Source organism: Camelina sativa, chromosome 7 (genome assembly GCF_000633955.1).
Source record: "Camelina sativa cultivar DH55 chromosome 7, Cs, whole genome shotgun sequence".
NCBI lineage: Eukaryota > Viridiplantae > Streptophyta > Magnoliopsida > Brassicales > Brassicaceae > Camelina > Camelina sativa.
The window spans coordinates 24,373,405-24,396,437 of record NC_025691.1 but is presented as its reverse complement, the minus strand read 5'-3'; the positions used below and the strand labels follow the sequence as shown (position 1 = coordinate 24,396,437).

At 36.9% G+C, this 23,033-nt stretch overlaps 6 protein-coding genes and 3 long non-coding RNA genes across 11 annotated transcripts; all 9 read right to left on the bottom strand.

Moving 5' to 3' along the window:
• On the bottom strand, window positions 1,066-1,666 carry LOC109125668 (defensin-like protein 1). Its single transcript, XM_019227845.1, has 2 exons — window positions 1,519-1,666; window positions 1,066-1,418 (listed from the first exon to the last, which is right to left on the bottom strand). The coding sequence occupies exons 1-2, from the start codon at window positions 1,580-1,582 to the stop codon at window positions 1,240-1,242; spliced, it is 243 nt and encodes an 80-aa protein (XP_019083390.1). The 5' UTR covers window positions 1,583-1,666; the 3' UTR covers window positions 1,066-1,239.
• LOC104702339 (defensin-like protein 1) lies at window positions 3,055-3,627 on the bottom strand. The gene is made up of 2 exons (XM_019227843.1): window positions 3,486-3,627; window positions 3,055-3,384 (listed from the first exon to the last, which is right to left on the bottom strand). The coding sequence occupies exons 1-2, from the start codon at window positions 3,577-3,579 to the stop codon at window positions 3,206-3,208; spliced, it is 273 nt and encodes a 90-aa protein (XP_019083388.1). The 5' UTR covers window positions 3,580-3,627; the 3' UTR covers window positions 3,055-3,205.
• On the bottom strand, window positions 7,912-8,523 carry LOC104702335 (defensin-like protein 1). 2 transcript variants are annotated; one of them, XM_010418189.2, is made up of 2 exons: window positions 8,334-8,434; window positions 7,912-8,261 (listed from the first exon to the last, which is right to left on the bottom strand). In XM_010418189.2, exons 1-2 carry the CDS (start codon window positions 8,425-8,427, stop codon window positions 8,083-8,085), a joined length of 273 nt encoding a protein of 90 aa, XP_010416491.1. In that variant the 5' UTR covers window positions 8,428-8,434; the 3' UTR covers window positions 7,912-8,082. The 2 variants fall into 2 exon arrangements, 1 of the variants encoding a protein (XP_010416491.1); XR_753977.1 differs by having other exon boundaries at window positions 8,213-8,246; window positions 8,334-8,523.
• On the bottom strand, window positions 9,960-10,528 carry LOC104702336 (defensin-like protein 1). The gene is made up of 2 exons (XM_010418190.2): window positions 10,386-10,528; window positions 9,960-10,292 (listed from the first exon to the last, which is right to left on the bottom strand). The coding sequence occupies exons 1-2, from the start codon at window positions 10,447-10,449 to the stop codon at window positions 10,114-10,116; spliced, it is 243 nt and encodes an 80-aa protein (XP_010416492.1). The 5' UTR covers window positions 10,450-10,528; the 3' UTR covers window positions 9,960-10,113.
• Window positions 11,184-12,144, bottom strand: LOC109125670. The gene is made up of 2 exons (XR_002032784.1): window positions 12,050-12,144; window positions 11,184-11,863 (listed from the first exon to the last, which is right to left on the bottom strand). It is a non-coding gene; the product is annotated as an uncharacterized LOC109125670 (long non-coding RNA).
• LOC104702337 (defensin-like protein 1) lies at window positions 12,190-13,084 on the bottom strand. Of its 2 annotated transcripts, XM_010418192.2 has the most exons (3): window positions 12,934-13,084; window positions 12,619-12,840; window positions 12,190-12,506 (listed from the first exon to the last, which is right to left on the bottom strand). In XM_010418192.2, exons 1-2 carry the CDS (start codon window positions 12,995-12,997, stop codon window positions 12,662-12,664), a joined length of 243 nt encoding a protein of 80 aa, XP_010416494.1. In that variant the 5' UTR covers window positions 12,998-13,084; the 3' UTR covers window positions 12,190-12,506; window positions 12,619-12,661. The 2 variants fall into 2 exon arrangements, with proteins under 2 accessions (XP_010416494.1, XP_010416493.1); XM_010418191.2 differs by having other exon boundaries at window positions 12,190-12,840; window positions 12,934-13,082.
• LOC104702334 (defensin-like protein 4) lies at window positions 14,239-14,825 on the bottom strand. Its single transcript, XM_010418188.1, has 2 exons — window positions 14,694-14,825; window positions 14,239-14,600 (listed from the first exon to the last, which is right to left on the bottom strand). The coding sequence occupies exons 1-2, from the start codon at window positions 14,755-14,757 to the stop codon at window positions 14,422-14,424; spliced, it is 243 nt and encodes an 80-aa protein (XP_010416490.1). The 5' UTR covers window positions 14,758-14,825; the 3' UTR covers window positions 14,239-14,421.
• On the bottom strand, window positions 16,167-16,761 carry LOC104702333. Its single transcript, XR_002032783.1, has 2 exons — window positions 16,603-16,761; window positions 16,167-16,489 (listed from the first exon to the last, which is right to left on the bottom strand). It is a non-coding gene; the product is annotated as an uncharacterized LOC104702333 (long non-coding RNA).
• Window positions 17,183-18,070, bottom strand: LOC104702332. The gene is made up of 3 exons (XR_002032782.1): window positions 17,978-18,070; window positions 17,597-17,888; window positions 17,183-17,512 (listed from the first exon to the last, which is right to left on the bottom strand). It is a non-coding gene; the product is annotated as an uncharacterized LOC104702332 (long non-coding RNA).

Sequence of the window (23,033 nt, the reverse complement as noted above, 5' to 3'; positions counted from 1 at the left end):
TAATGAGTTAATGGGTTGATGATGAATTATATGGATTAGGTTGTAATAGTTAACTATTAACCCATCAATTAACATACTTAATCAATATTATCTTCATACCATAATCATCACCAAATCATCAATACCATCCTACCAAAATATTTCCTCAAAAACGGAAATCCACAGTTTTTCCGAAAAACATGAATCCGCATTTTTCAGCAAAAAAAAAAAAGAGTTTTTCAATTTTTCTACTAAAAACGTGATTTCTATAATATTTTTGCATATGATTTTATATTTTTACCGTCAAAAACATAAATTTTTAATTTTTTTTGCCAAAAATAGTACGATCGTACAAATTTTTGTCAAAAAACGATTGTACAATATTTTCACCAATTAACATGATGATTCCAACAAAATTTCCGCCAAATTGGCCCATCTACATTTTATATCATTATAATCATGGCAAATTGATAATATCAAAACCCTGACCGAAACTTTGTATATGTTCTTGATTTATCGCCAGCATAGGCACCATTTTACGCATAGTCTTTTTTTTAAGACAATATTAGAAAAATGAGTATCCGAATCTTGAGGTTATTTTTTCTACCGTGATTCAACTCTTAAATAATACTATTTCATTTCTAAACGTGAATTTGGTAGTCCGGTCAATAATCTATTAAATTTGGATTTTTCTCTAGTGATTTAGCGTGAACTTCCTACAAAAACTTGTAAATAAAACTTTCTTCTGAAAAATTATAATTCAGTCATGTAATTGGACAATTCATAGTTTTCACGTAGATCATTGCACAGAAGATTTTTTTATCAGTACAACGGATCGAGTTGGATTACAGATATATATTCTTACTCATGAATACACCACCACCTCTTTTTTTTTCTTAACCTGAATTAGCTTATACTATACAATACATTCGACTCTTGTGAAACTGGAGACGCTGTTAGGGGGTACCTCTAGGAGGAATACTATAATTTTATTGTGCCCAATATAATGATAGTGGAGAAATTCTCGGTCCTTTTGAAAACAATGACCGTGTTTGAAGACAAGATGAAACAGTCATGGCACAAAAGTACACAATATTTATATTATTAAGTCAACAAAGTCAAACTAAACTTGAAAACATAAACATGTATGTCATAAATTCACTCATAGAGTGACACTGACTTATTTTATTAAAATACACACGTTTAAGCACCAAAGATTTTTGGGAGATTAACATGCATGGGAAGTATATTTTTGGGAGATTAACATGGGAAGTAACAAATACACTTGTGAGCTGGGAATACATAGTTGCAAGAACCATGACGTGCTCCTTCAAGATTAATGCACTGATTCTTGCAAGCATTATTGTTTCCGCAAACTCCCGACCATGTCCCACTGGGCCTCTCGCACAACTTCTGTGCTTCCACCATTGACGGGGCTTCTGCATATTTGTATAATTTTCTCAAGGTTAACTATCAAAATGAATAAAAAATAATATTTTAAACACACATTTTTTGTTTAATGGTAAGATCAATACTTACCAAAAGCAGCAAAGAGAACAAGAGCAGCGAAGATAAGAGTGATGATGGAAGTAAATTTAGCCATGATGATTATCACTATTTTTTTTTGGTTTAAGATTATCACTATTTTGTTTTCAATATATGTATGTATGTGTTGTGTGAAGAAATAAGCTTAAGATCAACCTCTATTTATAATGAAATGATGGTGAGTTAGTCTTCAACTTGTCAGGCCTGCAACTTGTGCATCGTAAAATCACGTAGTATAACCCCACAAATTAAACACACAGCGTCTTCTAGCAGCTGATATTAACAACAGATAAGATCTTGACTTATTCATAATTGATGGCTGGTTTCTCCACCACATATTTTTCTCTGATAATATCCAAGTGACTGCTTTGGCTTTGAGCTAATGATACATCGTTTACACAGGCGGCTGCTTAATCTGATGTAGTCAAGATTCAAGAAAATAAGATCATAACAAGTTTGTCAAAAAAAAAAGATCACAACCAAGCCATAGTTACACGAGTATATTGATATGTCATATATATATATATATATATTTTTTTTTTTTTGAATAAAATGTAAAATTTATTCGAAAAAAAACTTTTTACATCAGTGTTTTTGTTTAACTGTTTTTAACATGTTTGTCTAAATCGTTATAATTTAAAAACCAGAGAGATCATGTTCGTCAGATATTTTCACAGTTAGGGAAAGTGTATATATCGTCGACGTCATGGTTTGGTTGATCTCAGGAGCAGTATCGTTCCGCCATTAGAATTCAGCGGCAAACAACTTTAACCGTAAATTAGATGATTCAGCAATGCGTTGCGCTCGCCGGCGGTAGATTTTCCAACCATCAGAAGAAGACGATTGACGCCCGGCAAGGCAAGCAGTGGGAACTTTTAGCTCCGTCGGCTATGGATAAACAAACCATTGTTGGTCATGGACTCATGGCCTTGAACGTAATGGGCTAAACTGAAAACCGAGACGGGAATAAAATACCCCAGACCTTTATTAATTGCTCGTAATAAACTAACCAGAAAAAAAAAGAATTACTAAAAGTTCATAAGAGATAAAGTTTTTAAAAAATCTAAAAGTATAGAGAATTCTTTAAAATTCAGGAAATACGTATATCTTTTTTTCTGACAATAAAAAAAATGCGCTATATATTGTGTGTTTATATATATGTTCCTGCTTCACTCCAAACATGTATTTTAAGATTCATTATTGCTATTAATAACTATTGTTTTAACTTTTAAAGAAAAAAAACACAAAGAAATTACCGGGAAAAAATTGGATATACCTTCTTTTTACCATGCATGAATTTGGTACGTAGTATGATCAAACTAATAAATTGGGCTTTCCGGCCACCTAGCTGGTGATTTAACGTGAACGTCCTAAATTTCTTGTATAAGTGATGATTATTAATTTGACATACTCGGCGGCCATTTAATGGTCGAGTCTCGAGTGTTTTATGTTCTTTACGTTTTTGATAAATAAAAATTAGTGCTTATGTTGGCTGTTGTAGACAAATATGAACAACAACAAGAAACAGTCTTACGTCGAAAACAAATTATATTATTATAACAACAAAGTCCAACCAAACATTAAAACGTAAACTTGCATGTCATAAAGTCACTCATAGAGTAACACAGACTTATTTTATGTAAAATACACACGTGTTTAAGCACCAATGGTTTTTGGTTGATTAACATGGGAAGTAACAGATACATCGGTGAGCTGGGAATTTATAGTTGCAAGAACCATGACGTGCTCCTTCAAGATTAATGCACTGATTCTTGCAAGCATTATTGTTTCCGCAAACTCCTGACCATGTCCCACTTGGCCTCTCGCACAACTTCTGTGCTTCCACCATTGACGGTGCTTCTGCAGATGTATGAATATATTTCTCATGTTTAGTTATCAAAAATGAAAATAACATTTAAACACACATTTTTCATTCATATTATAACTAGATCATTACTTACCAAAAGCAGCAAAGAGAACAAGAGCAGCGAAGATAAGGGTGATAATGGAAGCAAACTTAGCCATGATGATTATCACTATTTTGTTTTTATGCATGTATGTATGTATGTGTTGTGTGATTAAATAAGCTAGATCAGCCTCTATTTATAATGAAATGATGGTTAGTTTAGTCTTCTATTTGTGCATCGTATTATCACGGATCGCGACCCCACAAATTAATCACGCAGTGTCTTCTAGTAGCTGATATTAGATATCTTGATATATTCATAATTGATGGCTGGTTTCTCCACCACATATTTTTCTCTAAATATCTAAGTGGCTGCTTTGGATTTGAGTTAATGCTACATTGGTCACATTGACCGATATTATTGTTTCGTAGCGTCGCAAAACAGACAGAACCGAAGGGTACAAGCCAGCCAAACTGGTGCTTGCAGCTGCCATAGTAATATGTATTTAATCGGCCTGTTTTACAACAAAAATTCGTTAGTATGGTGGAAACCTACTTCTAAGTTCTAACTAAGAGAATTGGTCACATGTTCACACCACATAAAATATATTTTTTTACCTTTTTCTTTTTAACAAAATAAGAATCAGCCAACTTTTTTTTATTTTTTTGATCCATCAAAATCTCAAACAGAAAAATTAATTTTAAAGTTTAAAGCGTCAATAAAATTATTTTAAAAAGACATAACTGTAGTCAAAATATAGGCTTACTACAATATAGTAATTCTTGCGGACAAAGAGATCGTCATCCCGGAAAATAGCATCGTAATGTGTCTTTTCAAGGCTAATTCACTCATTATTTCTACAAACTCCTGCACTTGGCATCTTGCACTGTTGCACAACTTCCCAACTTTTGTGCTTCCACCATTATTGGTGAATATATATATATATATATATATATATATATATATTTAGTTTAGTCAAATGCTCGATTTAAATTAAAATCAAACTAATTGGGACTACAATCCTATCCGTAAGATAAATCTAAAATTGAAAATTTGACCGGAAATCTAGACCAGGGCCTAAAATCGAAACGTTTGTTGGGAACATAAGCTTTTAAGTTCGAAATCAAAACCGTAACCTAAACTTTGTATATGTTCTTGATTTATCGCCAACATAGGCACCTCTTTTTACGCAAAGCTTTTTAATACACAATATTAGAAAAATGAATAGCCAGATCTTGAGTTCTTTCATTACCATAATTTAACTAATAAATTTAAATTATATTTCATTTCTTTAACGTGAATTTGATATAGTCTGGTCAATCTATTGAATTGTAATTTTACTCTAGATTTAACGTGAACTTCCTACAAAAACTTGTAAATAAAAATTTCCTTTGGCATATTATGATTCGGTCATGTAAGTGGAAACCTGATAGTTTTGTCGTGGATCAGTATATATATTATAGTATCTTACTGAACACACCACCACCTTTTCTTCTTTTCAACTTGAATTAGCTATATCAAGTTGGGAAATTGAAGATGTTGTTAGGGTACCTCTTTAGGATGAATACTCTTTCATTTTCCCAATTATACTGGAGAAATTCTCGGTCCTTTTGAATATGATCGTATTGAAGACAAACACAAAATAGATAAGAAGAAATATTTATGGCATGAAATACAGAAAAGATTAATATTTATAGCGACAAAGTCAAACCAAACATTAAAACATAAATGTGCATGTCATAACATCACTCATAGCGAGCAACACAGACTTATTTTATGTAAAATCCACACGTGTTTAAGCACCAAAAGTTTTTGGTTGATTAACATGGGAAGTAACAGATACATCTGTGAGCTGGGAATTTATAGTTGCAAGAACCATAACGTGCTCCTTCAAGATTAATGCACTGATTCTTGCAAGCATTATTGTTTCCGCAAACTCTCGACCATGTCCCACTCGGCCTCTCGCACAACTTCTGTGCTTCCACCATTGACGGTGCTTCTGCATATGTATGTATATATTTCTCATGGTTAGTTATCAAAATAAATGAAAATAAAACACATTTTTCATCTCTTTGATAAGATCATTACTCACCAAAAGCAGCAAAGAGAACAAGAGCAGCGAAGATAAAGGTTAGCCCTGGGCATTCGGATTTTCGGTTCAGATCGGATCAGATTTTTTGGATTTCGGATTTTTCAGATTGAGATGTATAAAATCCATTTAGAATCTGACTGTTTTTCGGATTGGATCGGCTCGGATTCGGATCGGTTTTCAATTTTTTTTAAAATCCGAACTGAAACTGAATCCCTTATATATATCATTTGGAAAGTAAAGCCAAATAGTTTTAACAGCTCAAATGGTTAGCGTGTATGTCCTGCAGCCATAACGTCTACGGTTCAAATCCTCCTTTCATCAAATATTTATTAATTTTTTTAAAAATATCTGTTTATAGTTAATGGGCTTGGGTTAGAAGCCCAAAAATAATACCAATGCCCCTAAAAATTAGTTGGGAATTCGGTTTAACGGATAACCGATCAGATTTCAGTTCGGATCGGTTTAAATCTGAAAATCGGAATCACACTCAATAGGAAAATCGATCGGTTTTAACTGAGAAACTGAAACCGATCCTAATTGGTTTTTTCGGATCGGTTCGGATCGGTTTGTTCGATTTCGGATTATATGCCGAGCGCTAATAAGGGTGATGATGGAAGTAAACTTAACCATGATGATTGCCGCTATTTTGTTTTCAAAGTATGTATGTATGTATTTCTTGTGTGTTGAAATAAGCTTAAGATCAGCCTTTATTTATAATGAAATGATGGTGAGTTAGTCTTCTATTTGTGCATTGTATTATCACGGATCGCAACCCCACAAATTAATCACGCAGTGTCTTCTAGTATAGCTGATATTAACAGATAAGATCTTGATTTATTCATAATTGATGGCTGGTTTCTCCACCACATATTTTTCTCTAATGATATCTAAGTGGTTGCTTTGGCTTTGAGCTAATAATACATCTTTTACGCAGGCGGCTGCTGAATCTGATGTTGTCAAGACTCAAGAAAAGTTTTTTTTTATTTTTTAACCAAGCCGATCGAGTTAAACAAGTCTTTATGATTTGTACAGAGTTTTTCACCGTTCGTTACAAGAGCGTATAGAGCTAGAAGAGAAAATGGGATCAAGGATACTATAACTGGTTATATGCTTGAATCGCAAGAAATAACCTCATTACTCTAATAAGATGTCACCTGTCTCTAATATTCTCTTCTCCAATTTAATTTTCTTGAAATTGTTTATCCAATATGATGAATCGTTTGTGCAAGTTAAGTTAAGAAGTGTATAACATATATTCGTTCCTTTAACCGCACAACTTAAAATCCTTACGCAATTAAAATTATGGTTGGTCTCTATATCTAATTTAGCTTTGAGGTTTTCTTAGCTATATAACAGAATAAAATGAAAATAAAGATTGACATTTACACAAAATCTTGTCGTTTGTCCAAAGACTATGATACGAAGAACATGAGCGACCTAATTAAACATTTTTCTTTTTCTTAATCGTCCTGATAATGCTAAAAATGGTTGTCTCAACCCTCGGTGAATCTATGTCCACAGTTAGGGCAAGTGTACTTTGACTGTCCTTTGTCTAACAAAGACTTCGGAAGCCAACCATATGAGCCAAAGTCAAACAAATTAAACTAAACGGTCAAATATTTCCGGTTATAGCACGTCAAAAATTAATGAGTGTGCGTTCTTCATGTCGCCCCTTGACTCGACAACTATAAAATTTTATAACTATCAGAAGGAGAGGAGGGGCGCCGGCGGAACTGAAAGGGCAGGAACTGCGAAATTAGGTAAGTCGCCTATGGATAAACAACCCATAATTTTGGAATTCAGTAGAAATCTGAACCGGAAATAGAGAGCCTAAACCTTGAAAAGTAATGAGCAAAATTGAAACGCAGAACAAGATCTAAACCTTTGCTCGTAGTGGCCTGGCAATGTAATCGGCTAAGTGAAACTCAATAATTTTAGATACCTCAAGGTTAATGCACTTATTTGTATGCATTATTGTTTTCCCAAAATTCTGACCATGTCCCACTTGGTGTTTCGGGTAACTTTTGTGCTTCCATCATTATTGGTGCTTCTGCATATATATTGCCACAATATATACATCTGTTTAATTTAGTCAAATAGGCGATAAATTAAAACTAAACTAAACCAACTTTGCATAGGATAGTCGTGGATCTTAGACACAAGTCACACAAGTTTTTTTTTAAATTAGTTTAAGGGGGTTGGATTTGAATTTTATTCTTACTGATTACCGCCACCTTTTTTTCTTTCTTAAATTGAATCAGCTATACAATACATTCCACTTTCTTGTGAAACTGGAGATGTTGTTCGGGTACCTCTAATACTCTTTATTCTGCCCAATTACACAGTGGAGAAATTCTCGGTCCTTTCGAAAATAAGACAAATTAGACAAGAAGAAACAGTCATGGCTTAGAAAACACAAAGTATTTATATTACTATAGAAACAAAAGTCCAACCAAACATTAAAACATAAATATGCATGTCATAAAGTCACTTACACAGAGCGACATAGACTTATTTATGTAAAATACACACATTTAAGCAACAAAGATTTTGGGGAGATTAACATGAGAAGAAACAAATACACTTGTGAGTTGGGTTGGCATAGTTGCAAGATCCATGTCGTGCTCCCTCAAGGTTAATGCACTGATTCTTGCAAGCACTATTGTTTCCACAAACCCCTGACCATGTCTTACTAGGCCTATCGCACAACCTCTGTGCTTCCACTATTGACGGTGTCTCTGCATATGTTAGGTATCAAAATAAAGGAAAATAGCATTTAAAACACAGAATCTTCGTTCATCATTACTCACCAAAAGCAGCAAAGAGAAAAAGAGCTGCAAAAATAAGGGTGATGATGGAAGCAAACTTAGCCATGATGATTATCACTATTTTGTTTTTATGCATGTATGTATGTATGTGTTGTGTGATTAAATAAGCTAGATCAGCCTCTATTTATAATGAAATGATGGTTAGTTTAGTCTTCTATTTGTGCATCGTATTATCACGGATCGCGACCCCACAAATTAATCACGCAGTGTCTTCTAGTAGCTGATATTAGATATCTTGATATATTCATAATTGATGGCTGGTTTCTCCACCACATATTTTTCTCTAAATATCTAAGTGGCTGCTTTGGATTTGAGTTAATGCTACATTGGTCACATTGACCGATATTATTGTTTCGTAGCGTCGCAAAACAGACAGAACCGAAGGGTACAAGCCAGCCAAACTGGTGCTTGCAGCTGCCATAGTAATATGTATTTAATCGGCCTGTTTTACAACAAAAATTCGTTAGTATGGTGGAAACCTACTTCTAAGTTCTAACTAAGAGAATTGGTCACATGTTCACACCACATAAAATATATTTTTTTACCTTTTTCTTTTTAACAAAATAAGAATCAGCCAACTTTTTTTTATTTTTTTGATCCATCAAAATCTCAAACAGAAAAATTAATTTTAAAGTTTAAAGCGTCAATAAAATTATTTTAAAAAGACATAACTGTAGTCAAAATATAGGCTTACTACAATATAGTAATTCTTGCGGACAAAGAGATCGTCATCCCGGAAAATAGCATCGTTAATGTGTCTTTTCAAGGCTAATTCACTCATTATTTCTACAAACTCCTGCACTTGGCATCTTGCACTGTTGCACAACTTCCCAACTTTTGTGCTTCCACCATTATTGGTGAATATATATATATATATATATATATATATATATATTTAGTTTAGTCAAATGCTCGATTTAAATTAAAATCAAACTAATTGAGACTACAATCCTATCCGTAAGATAAATCTAAATTGAAAATTTGACCGGAAATCTAGACCACGGCCTGAAATCGAAACCTTTGTTGGAAACACAATCTTTTAAGTTCGAAATCAAAACCGTAACCTAAACTTTGTATATTTTCTTGATTTATCACCAACATAGGCACCTTTTTTACGCAAAGCTTTTTAATACACAATATTAGAAAAATGAATAGCCAGATCTTGAGTTCTTTCATTACCATAATTTAACTAATAAATAATATTTCATTTCTTTAACGTGAATTTGATATAGTCTGGTCAATCTATTGAATTGTAATTTTACTCTAGTGATTTAACGTGAACTTCCTACAAAAACTTGTAAATAAAAATTTCCTTTGGCATATTATGATTCGGTCATGTAAGTGGAAACCTAAAAGCTTTGTCGTGGATCAGTATATATATATATATATATATATAATATATAGTATCTTACTGAACACACCACCACCTTTTCTTCTTTTCAACTTGAATTAGCTATATCAAGTTGGGAAATTGAAGATGTTGTTAGGGTACCTCTAGGATGAATACTCTTTCATTTTCCCAATTATAACTGGAGAAATTCTCAGTCCTTTTGAATATGACCGTATTGAAGACAAACACAAAATAGATAAGAAGAAATATTTATGGCATGAAATACAAAAAAGATTTTATATTATATAGCGACAAAGTCAAACCAAACATTAAAACATAAATTTGCATGTCATAACATCACTCATAGCGAGCAACACAGACTTATTTTATGTAAAATACACACGTGTTTAAGCACCAAAAGTTTTTGGTTGATTAACATGGGAAGTAACAGATACATCTGTGAGCTGGGAATTTATAGTTGCAAGAACCATGACGTGCTCCTTCAAGATTAATGCACTGATTCTTGCAAGCATTATTGTTTCCGCAAACTCCTGACCATGTCCCACTGGGCCTCTCGCACAACTTCTGTGCTTCCACCATTGACGGTGCTTCTGCAGATGTATGTATATATTTCTCATGGTTAGTTATCAAAATAAATGAAAATAAAACACATTTTTCATTCCTTTGATAAGATCATTACTCACCAAAAGCAGCAAAGAGAACAAGAGCAGCGAAGATAAAGGTGATGATGGAAGCAAACTTAGCCATGATGATTGCCGCTATTTTGTTTTCAAAGTCTATATGTATGTAGGTGTTGTGTGTTGAAATAAGCTTAAGATCAGCCTCTATTTATAATGAAATGATGGTAAGTTAGTCTTGTATTTGTGCATTGTATTATCACGGATCGCAACCCCACAAATTAATCACGCAGTGTCTTCTAGTATAGCTGATATTAACAGATAAGATCTTGATTTATTCATAATTGATGGCTGGTTTCTCCACCACATATTTTTCTCTAATGATATCTAAGTGGTTGCTTTGGCTTTGAGCTAATAATACATCTTTTACGCAGGCGGCTGCTTAATCCGGTGTTGTCAAGACTCAAGAAAAGTTTTTTAAAATTTTAACCAAGCCGATCGAGTTACACAAGTCTTTACGTTTTGTACAGAGTTTTTCACCGTTTGTTACAAGAGCGTATAGAGCTAGAAGAGAAAATGGGATCAAGGATACTATAATTGGTTATTTGCTTGAATCGCAAGAAATAACCTCAATACTCTAATAAGATGTCACCTGTCTCTAATATTCTCTTATCCAATATAATTTTCTTGAAATTATTTATCCAATATATAAGATGAATTCCTCTGTGCAACTTAAGTTATTAATTAAGAAGTGTATAACATATATTCGTTCCTTTAACCGCACAACTTAAAATCCCTACTCAATTAAAATTATGGTTGGTCTCTATATCTAATTTAGCTTTGAGGTTTTCTTAGCTATCAGAATAAAATGAAATTAAAGATTGGCATTTACACAAAATCTTGTCGTTTGCCCAAAGACTATGATACGAAGAACATGAGCGACCTAAACATTTTTCTTTTTCTTAATCGTCCTGATAATGCTGAAAATGGTTGTCTCAACCCTCGGTGAATCTATGTCCACAGTTAGGGCAACTGGGCAAGTGTACTTGTCCTTTGTCGAATAAAGACTTCGGAAGCTAAATTAGATAGCACGTCAAAAATTAAACTAAATGGTCAAATATTTCCGGTTATAGCACGTCAAAAATTAATGAGTGTGCGTTCTTCATATCGCCCCTTGGCTCGACGACTATAACTATCAGAAGGAGAGGAGGGGGCCGGTGGAACTGAAAGGGCAGAAACTGCGAAATTAGGTAAGTCGCCTATGGATAAACAGACCATAAATTTGGAATTCAGTAGAAATCCTAACCGGAAATAGAGAGCCTAAACCTTGAAAAGTAATGAGCAAAATTGAAACGCAGAACAAGATCTAAACCTTTGCTCGTAGTGGCCTGCGTAATCGGCTAAGTGAAACTCAATAATTTTAGATACCTCAAGCTTAATGCACTTATTCTTGTATGCATTTATTGTTTTCCCAAATTTCTGACCATGTCCCACTTGGTTTTTCGCGTAACTTTTGTGCTTCCACCATTAATTTATTGGTGCTTCTGCATATATATTGCCACAACGTATAGACATGCATCTGTTTAATTTAGTCAAATAGGCGATTAAAATTAAAACTAAACTAAACCAACTTTGCATAGGATAGTCGTGGATCTTAGACACAAGTTTTTTTTTTTAATTAGTTTAAGGGGGTTGGATTCATAGATTATAATTTTATTCTTACTGATTACCTTTTTTTCTTTCTTAAATTGAATCAGCTATACAATACATTCCACTTTCTTGTGAAACTGGAGATGTTGTTCGGGTACCTCTAATACTCTTTATTCTGTCCAATTACACAGTGGAGAAATTAGACAAGAAGAAACAGTCATGGCTTAAAAAAACACAAAGTATTTATATTACTATAGAAACAAAAGTCCAACCAAACATTAAAACATAAATATGCATGTCATAAAGTCACTCACACAGAGCGACATAGACTTATTTATATAAAATACACACATTTAAGCAGCAAAGATTTGGGGGAGATTAAGGCCTTAAATGGAGAAAACATGTCAGGCAGAATAGAACAAGTGGTTCAAGCAGATCAAGCAAAATAAAAATAGATCAAATATTTGGTTGTTTTAAATGCAGATCAAAGGTGAACATCATCAAAAAAGCTGTAGACCAAATCTGCATGTATTTCTCCTGCATTTACCACAAAAGGACAAAAAAAATATGAACTGCATACAGTTCATCTGCATTAACTTTTAAAAGTAAAAAAAATTCTTGAATGGTAACTTAGTGATAGGAGGACTACATTAAAGAGTGATATGTTATTTTTCTGTCTTCCTATTCAAAGCCTAACATGAGAAGAAACAAATACACTTGTGAGTTGGGTTGGCATAGTTGCAAGATCCATGTTGTGCTCCCTCAAGGTTAATGCACTGATTCTTGCAAGCACTATTGTTTCCACAAACCCCTGACCATGTCTTACTAGGCCTATCGCACAACCTCTGTGCTTCCACCATTGACGGTGTCTCTGCATATGTATGTATATATCTCTAGGTTAGTTATCAAAATAAAGGAAAATATCATTGAAACACAAAATTTTCATTCATATGATATTACTCACCAAAAGCAGCAAAGAGAAAAAGTGCTGCAAAGATAAGGGTGATGATGGAAGCAAACTTAGCCATGATGATTATCACTATTTTATTTTGTGTGAAGAAATAAGCTTAAGATCAACCTCTATTTATAATGAAATGATGATAGTGTGTTAGTCTTCAACTTGTGCATTGTATAACCACGTAGTAATAACCTCACCAATTAAACACAGTGTCTTCTAGTAGCTAATATTAACAGATAAGATCTTCACTTATGCATATATAGTACGCTGATAGCTACTGGTTTCTCCACCATATATTTCCCCCCTAATAATATCTAAATGGCTGCTTTGGCTTTGACCTTATGATACATCGTTTACATAGCGGCTGCTTAATCTGCTGATGTGTGGTCAAGACTCAAGAGAATAAGATCTTAACTAAGCCATAGTTACACTAGTATTTTGATATGTCAGATATTTTCACAGTTAGGGTAAGTGTATATCGACATGGTTTGGTTGATCTCAGGAACAGCTAGCATTGTTCCGCCAAGTTTGCAGAACAAGAAACCGTTCTCACGAGATTTCCGCCATTAAGAATCCACCTAGAAACACCTTTAACCATACATTAGTCGGCTATGGATAACCAAACAAGTGTTGGTCATAGCCTGACCCTTGTACGTAATAGGCCGTAATAGGCTACACTGAAAACCGAAACGGGAATACAATACCTATATTAACCTTTAGTTGCCCGTAATGGTCTGAACCTAATGGACTAATTGGAGCCTCTAGTTCAGGGTGATTAAAGAAATAAACGGTGAAATTCATCAAAATTTGGTGGATTAATTAGTTAAATTAGCTAGGTATAAATTGTAAATTCATTAGCAAAGGAATTGGCAAAATAACTGTAAAAAAAATCGTAAAAGGATTACCATAAAAGCCTAAAAATAAAGACTAATTCACCACTTTGCATGAATTTTTCGGTAATTCCTAAAGGAATTAATCTGATCAAACTATTAAATCCATAATCCTGAATTTTCTGAATTTTTCGTAAAAAATTTGGATCTTTTCCCCCGTCATTCAACTCTCTCAATCAATATTTCATTTCTCCACCATGCATAATTTGGTAGCCTGATCAAACTATTAAATTGGGGGTTTCACCTGGCTATAGTGATAAAACGTGACGTCCTAGATTTTTCTTATATAAATGAGAAATTTGTTTTTGACATGCATATTCGTAAGTCATTTAATGGTCGTGTGTTTCTCTGTTTTTATGTTTTCGATAAATAAAAATTAGTGGTTCTGTTGGGGTGTCGCCTGCTGTAGACAAATACGAAATAGAAAGAAACAGTCTTACGTTGTACATATTACATTTATATGGAGTATTATAACAACAAAGTCCAACTAAACATTGAAACATAAACTTGCATGCATGCCATAAAGTCACTCATAGAGTAACACAGACTTATTTTATGTAAAATACACACGTTTAAGCACCAATGATATTTGGGTTTTGGGAGATTAACATGGGAAGTAACAGATACATCTGTGATATGGGAAGACATAGTTGCAAGAACCATGACGTGCTCCTTCAAGATTAATGCACTGATTCTTGCAAGCATTATTGTTTCCACAAACTCCTGACCATGTTCCACTTGGCCTCTCGCACAACTTCTGTGCTTCCACCATTGACGGTGCCTCTGAATATATCTCTCAAGGTTAGTTATCAAAATAATTGAAAATAACATTTAAACACACAATTTTCATTTCATATGATAAGATCATTTACTCACCGAAAGCAGCAAAGAGAACAAGAGCAGCAAAGATAAGGGTGATGATGGAAGCAAACTTAGCCATGATGATTATCACAATTTTGTTTTCAATGTATGTAATATGTATGTATGTGTTGTGTGATGAAATAAGGTTTAGATTAACCTCTATTTATAATGAAATGATGGTGAACTAGTCTTCGATTTGTGCATCGTTTAATCACGGACCGTAACCCCACAAATTAAACACTAAGCGTCTTCTAGTAGAAATATCAAAGATAACATTCTGGTATATTCATTGTTGACGGCTGGTTTCTCCACCACATGTCTTTCCCTATGGATGGGTTGCATCGTTATCTTTGTAACTTAAGTGGCTGCTTTGGCTTGGAGTCAAGTATCACATCGTTCACATGGGCGGCTAGTTAATTTGACTCGGTCAACAAGTAGTTTAAACGGTTCAATGTTTGGAAAGAAGTTCGTGAAAAATGAACCGATGCATCTGTCGACACTGATGCGGATCATTAATTTGTAAATCTGGTTTTGATTTGAGGTTAATTTAAATCTCATGAACATGAACATATATGTTACACTTAATTAGGACTGGGCTAATCTGCGTATAATACCCAACACACAATAAAGCACCAAGAATTTTGGTACATTAAGATGCGAAGAAACAAAGACAACGTTGCAAGATCCATGTCTTGCTCCCCCAACTATGCATTTATTCTTGGACACAATGTTGTTTAAACTATTTCATGACCATCACCCACTTCTCTTTTGGCACAACTTCTGCATTCATAACTCAAGATTAGTTAATTCTTTTATAAAGAACTCAAGATCGCTATTAACTTATTAGTAAAATATATGTGTTGTCAAATAAATTCTAATTAAGTTGCCATTTTGCCATGCATTATCATAAGATCATTACTCACCATGAGCACCAAAGATGAAAGAAGCAGCAAATAGAACGGTGATGATGAAAGCAAAAAGCCATGATGAGTTGATGACTATTACTACTGTAGTTCAATGTATATCAAACTATATTTGTAATGAAATGGTGGGGACTTAGTGTTTTACTTGTCCCCACAAATTAAACACATACATAGTAGACAATATAATTAACACGCAAGTAGATAATAACATAAAGATAAGTTGTTGAACAGTTGTCGATGGCTGGTTTTTCGACCACATATTAGACTATATCTCTATCAAATGTAACCTAATAAACTGGTTAATCTGACTAGGTCAAGAATCTCAAGATGATTAAATGGTTCAAAGCTTCAACTCAGAGTTTGAAAGCACCACCATTTTTTTGTTTCTTACTTTTTTTTTAATTATGTAGTTGAATAATCGCCAAAGTAAAACCAATTTTTCATTAAACTGGAGATGATGTTGTGTTCCTCTTGGTTACGTTCAAATTCTTTATTATGTGCCCTTATTAGAGAATTTCTCAGTCCTTACTGCAAATGTTGTTCGTGTGACATGAACAATTTAATATGGGCGCAACGGTATGCGTACAAGTTTATAATATTATAAGAAACCAACATAATCATATCTGGTACATGTCCACTCATGGAATGAGACAGACTTATTTTATGTGAATTTCACAATTAACCGTCACAAATTTCTAGTCGATTAACATGGGAAGAAACAGGAACACTTGTTAACTGGGAAGGCAACGTTGCAAGATCCATGTTTTGCTCCCTCAACTCGGATGCAATGATCCCTGCACGCAAAATTACTAAAATTACAAATTCCTCGCATAGTCCCAGTACTTGGCCTCCCACACAGCTTCTGTGCCTCCACCATTGTTGGTGCTTCTACATGTATATATATATACCTCAAGGTTACTGTCGAATAAATCGTAATTTTATAAAATGAAAAATTTATAACCTCATTTTGGCATGCATATTATAAGATAATATTTACTCACCAAGTGCAGCAAAGAAAAGAAGAATAGCAAAGAGAAGAGAGAGGATGGAAGCAAACTTAGCCATGACTGTATGATTACTTTGTTCCCGATGTATTATATGAGTGTGAAGTGTAAGGAAAGAAGCATAAGTTCTAACTTTAAATATAACGAAAAATGGTGGTGTGTCTGTCGTTTTCTTGTCAGCGTACAATAGTGTGTTAACCTCACAAATTAACCACGTACATACCATCTTCCAGTAGAAAACATTAACACGTAGGCAAGTAGCTAATAATACATATAAGATGTTGACACGCATGTTCATAATAAGTCGATGGCTGTTTTTTCAACCATATATTACTATATTAGACTATCTCTCTATCAAATGTACCCTAAGAAACTGGTTAATTTGACTTGGTCAAGAATCTCAAAATGATTAAACGGTTCAAAGCTTCGAATCAAAGTTTCAAAGCACCACCAGTTTTTGTTTCTGACATTTTTGTTTTGTTGGAGATGATGTTGTGTTCCTCTTGTCTATATACATTATAGAGAAGTTATCAAGTCTTATTGCAAATGATGTTCGTGTGACATGAATAGTATAATATGGGCAAGAGAATAAAAGTTTATAATATTATAAGAAACCAACATAATCATAACTGGTATATGTCATAAGCTCACTCATGGAGTGATACAGACTAATTTTATATGAATTAAACGCATAATATTAAGCATTAAAATATTGTAGTCTATTAACATGGAAAGACACAGAGACACTTGTTAATTGGGAATTGAAATTTGCAAGATCCTTGTGCTGCTTTCTCAACTCGGATGCAATGATCCCTGCACGGAAAATTACTGACACTACAAATTCCTCGCGCAGTCCCAATACTTGGCCTCTCACACAGCTTTTGTGCTTCCACCATTGTTGGTGCTTCTACAGGTATTAAATACCTCAAGGTTAATAATTATTACAAACAATTATCGAATAAATCTTAATATATAAATAAAAACTTATTACCTCATTTTGCCATGCATATGATAAGATAATTACTCACCGAGTGCCGCAAAGAAAACAAGAATAGCAAAGAGAAGAGAGAAGATGGAAGCAAACTTAGCCATGACTATGATTTCTTTGTTTCCGATGTATGATTGTGAAGTAAGGAAAGAAGCATAAGTTCAAACTTTAAATAGAACGAAATGGTGGTGTGTCGGTCGTTTTCTGGTCATCGTGCAATAGTGTGGTAACCTTACAAATTAACCACGTAGACACCATCGATATCTTCCGGTAGGAAACATTAACACGCAAGTACCTAATAATATCTCAGGGTTAGTTATAAAATAAATGAAAATAACATTTAAACACACAGTTTTCATTCATATGATAAGATCATTTACTCACCGAAAGCAGCAAAGAGAACAAGAGCAGCAAAGATAAGGGTGATGATGGAAGCAAACTTAGCCATGATGATTATCACAATTTTGTTTTCAATGTATGTAATATGTATGTATGTGTTATGTGATGAAATCAGGTTTAGATTAACCTCTATTTATAATGAAATGATAGTGACCTAGTCTTCTATTAGTGCATCGTATAATCACAGACTATAACCCCAGAAATTAACACTAAGCGTCTTCTAGTAGAAATATCAAAGATAACATTCTGGTCTATTCATTGTTGACGGCTGGTTTCTCCACCACATATCTTTCCCTATGGATGGGTTGCATCGCTATCTTTGTTGCTTAAGTGGCTGCTTTGGCTTTGAGTCGAGTGTCACATCGTTCACATGGGCGGCTAGTTAATTTGACTTAGTCAAGAAGTAGTTTAAACGGTTTAATGTTTGGAAAGAAGATCGTGAAAGATGAACCGACGCATCTGGCGACACTGATGCGATCATGCGAACCATTAATTTGTAAAGCTCGCTCCATTGTCCATAACTGGTTTTGATTTGAGATTAATTTAAATCTCCCGTTTTTCCATTTTATATGAAACTTAATTTTATGTTTTTGCTTCATCGTCATGTCACCCATTTCCTTTGTTTTCATTTTTCTTATATTATTACTACTTACATATAATATGCAATGATCCCTGCACGCAAAATTACTAAAATTACAAATTCCTCGCATAGTCCCAGTACTTGGCCTCCCACACAGCTTCTGTGCCTTCACCATTGTTGGTGCTTCTACATGTATATACCTCAAGGTTAATGTCGAATAAATTGTAATTTATAAAAGAAAAATTTGTAACCTCATTTTGGCTTGCATATTATAGTATACGATAATATTTACTCACCAGGTGCAGCAAAGAAAAGAAGAATAGCAAAGAGAAGAGAGAATGTTTGTACCGGGATGAGTACAATACTAATAAATAAGATTTTGCAGGGAAAGAATGGAGCAAGTCTTTTATTAACAAAATAAGGTCGTTAATTCAAATAGTGAGAGTTCGTCAGCTTACAGACAAGTTGCCGACCAGAAAAATGACTATCTCAAAGGTAGAAACGAATTACAGAAAAGGCAATTAAATATGTTTTCGATGTGAAGTCTTGCTCTCTGGGTAATGTCCAGGAGTCAGAATGAGGTTTCCAATAAATGTATTGAGCTATTTATAGGTGAGTGTAGAGTTAGAGCACTCTAGGGTTTTTGCACGAATTTCGAAATTGCCCTCTGCGGAGCTTAATAGACTTTTTCCCAAATTTGTCGCGCCGAAGTCACAATTTAAGCTCTTGTTGGACCGAGCGGCATATTAGGGCGAAATCCATATCCAACAATAGTCCCCCCTTAGTCCGGAGAGCGACAGTTCTACTACGATCAGCGGGCGTGCTCGAATTGTCTGTGAATATGCCTGCTCGGGCTGATTGCTTCAGATTGATTTAGGGAATAAACTTTTAAGCGGGGATTGCGCGATGCCACCGAGGGCGGCGGTTGTCGGGCGAGAGTCGTTGATTCGAGGTTGAGGTGAGAGAGGTCGGCGCGAGCCCATTGATCGGCAGATTGAGGTTGACGGGATGCTATGTGATGCTCTGGAGGTCGGCAAATCCTCATTCCAGGTCGGCGCTTGTCCTACCGTGGGGGCGAGCTCCGTGGTCAGCTCCTACCCTGGCGAGAGTGAGGTTGAGGTCGGCGAGTTGAGTTCAGATCTCACGCGATCGAGAATGATTCTAAGGTCGGTTCTACGTGTGAGGACGAAGATCGACAAGCGGAAGTCGGTGAAATGAGCGAGAGAAGATCGGCAAGTGGAGGTCGACGATATGAGCGAGAGGAGGTCGACGAGTTGAGTTTTGGTTCTCACACGTTCGAGAGTGATCTCGAGGTCGGTCTCGCAAGCAAGGAAGGAGATCGGCAAGAAGAGGTTGATCTTGCGAGTGAGAGGAGAGATCAGCAAACGGAGATCAGCACTTGTGCGATAGACGAAAGTTTTCAGATCAGCGAGATGAGATTGGTGCTCATGTTGTGTGCTTGCGTCCCATGTCCTCTCATGGGAGCGACAAGGAGAGGTTTAATCGTCAACTTGAGGTCGGCACTTGTGATAGTGTGGGAGAAGGTTGTGAGGTTTGCACCGAGAATGAGAGTAGAGATCGGTACAGAGAACGAGAGTGGACGTCGGCACCACGCTTGAGAGTGGAGGTCTCCATCGAGAGCGTCAAGCGTGAGGGCGTCGAACGTAAAGGCATCAAGCGCGAGGGTGGCGAGCGTGAGGGAAGCAAGCTTGAGTGCGGCAAAAGTAAGGTAAGCGAGCGCGAGGGCGGCAAGCTTGAGAATTGCAAGCCTGAGGTAGGCGCCAAGCTGGAGGTAGGCACCAAGTTTGAGGTCGATACCAAGTTTGAGGTAGGCACCAAGCTGGAGGTCGGCACCAAACTTAAGGTAGGCGCCAAGCTGGAGGCGGCACCCAGCTTGAGGTAGGCGCCAAGCTGGAGGTAGACGCCAAACTGTAGGTGGGCAACAAGCTTGAGGTAGGCGCCAAGTTGGAGGTCGACACCAAGCTTGAGGTAGATACCAAACTTATGGTAAGCACCAAGCTAGAGGTAGGCACCAAGCTGGAGGTAGGGACCAAGCTGGAGGTCGGCACCAATTTTGAGGTAGGCACCAAGCTGGAGCTCGGCACCAAGCTGGAGCTCGGCACCAAACTTGAGGTAGGCGCCAAGCTGGAGGTTGGCACCAAGCTTGAGGTAGGCGCCAAGCTGGAGGTGGGCACCAAACTGTAGAGTGCAGGTCCACATAGAGTAAAGCGATAGGCGAGACGGACTCGCCGTACTTTTAGGTGCGGCTTTTATGTCTAGCTTATCCTGTGGGTGTTTGGGTTTGGCAAGAACATGCAAGTTGGAACTTGACTTATTAGTTCAGGCACCCTCAAGCTAGTGCGAGACATGCTCGGCTTTTTTCCTTGGTTTCGAGATGTATTTTACGGGGCGAGACGTTTCTCGGCTTATCCTAATACGTGTTTTGAATACCAAGTTTTAGAGTGGTAGTTGAGATGAGCTCGTTGTACCTTTTAGGTGCGGTCATGGTGTCCTCCTTACCTTGTGTGTGCCACGAGGTCAGCAAAAGAATGCAAGTAAGGACTTGGCTTATCCAAACTTGACCGTTTGCTAGCTGATTGCGAAACTGGGTCAGCTTTTTTTTGTGCGGATTATTTCACCGCTGCATCCATGTGGAACACATTTTAAATCGTACACCTGGCCAGGGCGACAATGTAGAAGCTGGACACTCGTTAAGACGGACTCGTTCGAGAGAGCTTGTTTGACTAAGTGTACTCTTGCGAGTGTAATAATTTGTTTTTATAGATGTCTTCTTTTGAAGTGCTGATGAGCTCGATATGTCGAGCGTTCTTTTTTTTTTTTTTTGAGTGATGAGGTTGAACTTACCGTTTAGCTCCGAGACATGCGAGAAAATGAGTAGCGGTGTTGGGCTGAGAATTGATCACCAATGTTGAGCTGTAAGCTCTACATTGTGAAGTTGTTGCGTGAATCCGAATCTTTGATGGGTGGCATCGGCGAAAACAGCGGTCGATCTCGCTTCCTTTGAGATGGTTGATCGGCAAGATTCCCCGCTAGTTGGAGGTTGGCGATATTTTCGTGAAACCTAGCGGGCCAAAGGTCGGCGTAAAGAATCGGTTTCTAGCACTATTGTGAGCGAGAGAAGGGATCAGCAAGGAAGGGATGAGAACGAGGTTGGCGTTTCTAGGAGCGGAGGGCGACGCGATCGAGAATTTGTAGGTCCGGATACTGCTGATCTTCGTGAGGGCAGCGTGACCCTGGGCGGCACAACCGAGGATGATACGTTTGAAGGCATCACCATCGTTGGTCATCGGATCAGAGGGTGACATGGTGGTTTCGATGATCACCCTTGCGATACCGAGGTCACTGATTCCTCCGATCTGGGTTCGTTGGAGAGGACGGGATCTCCCGAGGTGAGGGCGGCGCTACTACCTGGTTTTCTCCATTGTGAGGTCGGTATGAGTGATCTCGGAAGGCGGCGTACTAGTTTCGAGGTTAGTCGTGGTGAGGTCACCCTCGAACTTGATGTGCGCGGTTCCCGATTTCAGGTAGATCGAGAGACGGGTTTGTGGGAAGCTTGCGAGGTCGTCATTGAAAGAGACGAGCTCGCTGGTCGTCGATTTGATTATGGTAAGCTTCTTTTGCTACGATGATCGTTGAACGTGTCACCCTAGTGTAGTCGTCGACAGATCCTACAATGATAAACGTCGACCGGTGTTTGTGCCTCGCCTAGAGTTCTTTGATTGGCGAAGGTTGGTGTGGCAATGTGTCCTGGTCGGCAGGATCACTTGCATGTCGACGCTTGTGCGTTAAGTCGCTGGAACGTGTTGATCTGATCTTGCGTTGCTTCTTATGTTGTAGGGAGTGCATCAATTCACTCGGCTGTTCGCCTGTCCTGGCTATCGAGTCTGGTGATGATAGTCTGCATCAGATCGTCGAGGTTTTTCTGCTGTCCAGCAAGCATGGGAGCTGGAAGGATGGCACCGTCGATTACAACTGGATCCACGGCTTGGCGATGCTTGGCATGTGTGGCAGTAGGAGGTGGGATGGGCACGTCGGGCGCTGCTTCAATGGTAGCATTGTTCGGCGTGGTGCATGCGGTCGATGTTGTTACGGTAGGTGGGAGCGTTCGAGTTCTGGTGCGTCCCAATGGGTCTGGTTCCAAAGGCATGGTCGGCGCGCCGAGCGCTGGTAGCATGGTGGCAGCAGTTTCTTCTTCACTTGAGGTCTCCAAGTTCTTCATGTCGTCTCGAATCTTTTCTGTGAGTGATGACCGTCAGTTTTGAACGTCAAAAAAGGAGCGCTCTGAACTAGCCCAACGGTGGGCGCCAATTGTTTGTACCGGGATGAGCACAATACTAATAAATAAGATTTTGCAGGGAAAGAATGGAGCAAGTCCTTTATTAATAAAATGAGGTCGTCAATTACAAAGAGTGAGAGTTCGTTAGTTTACAGACAAGCTGC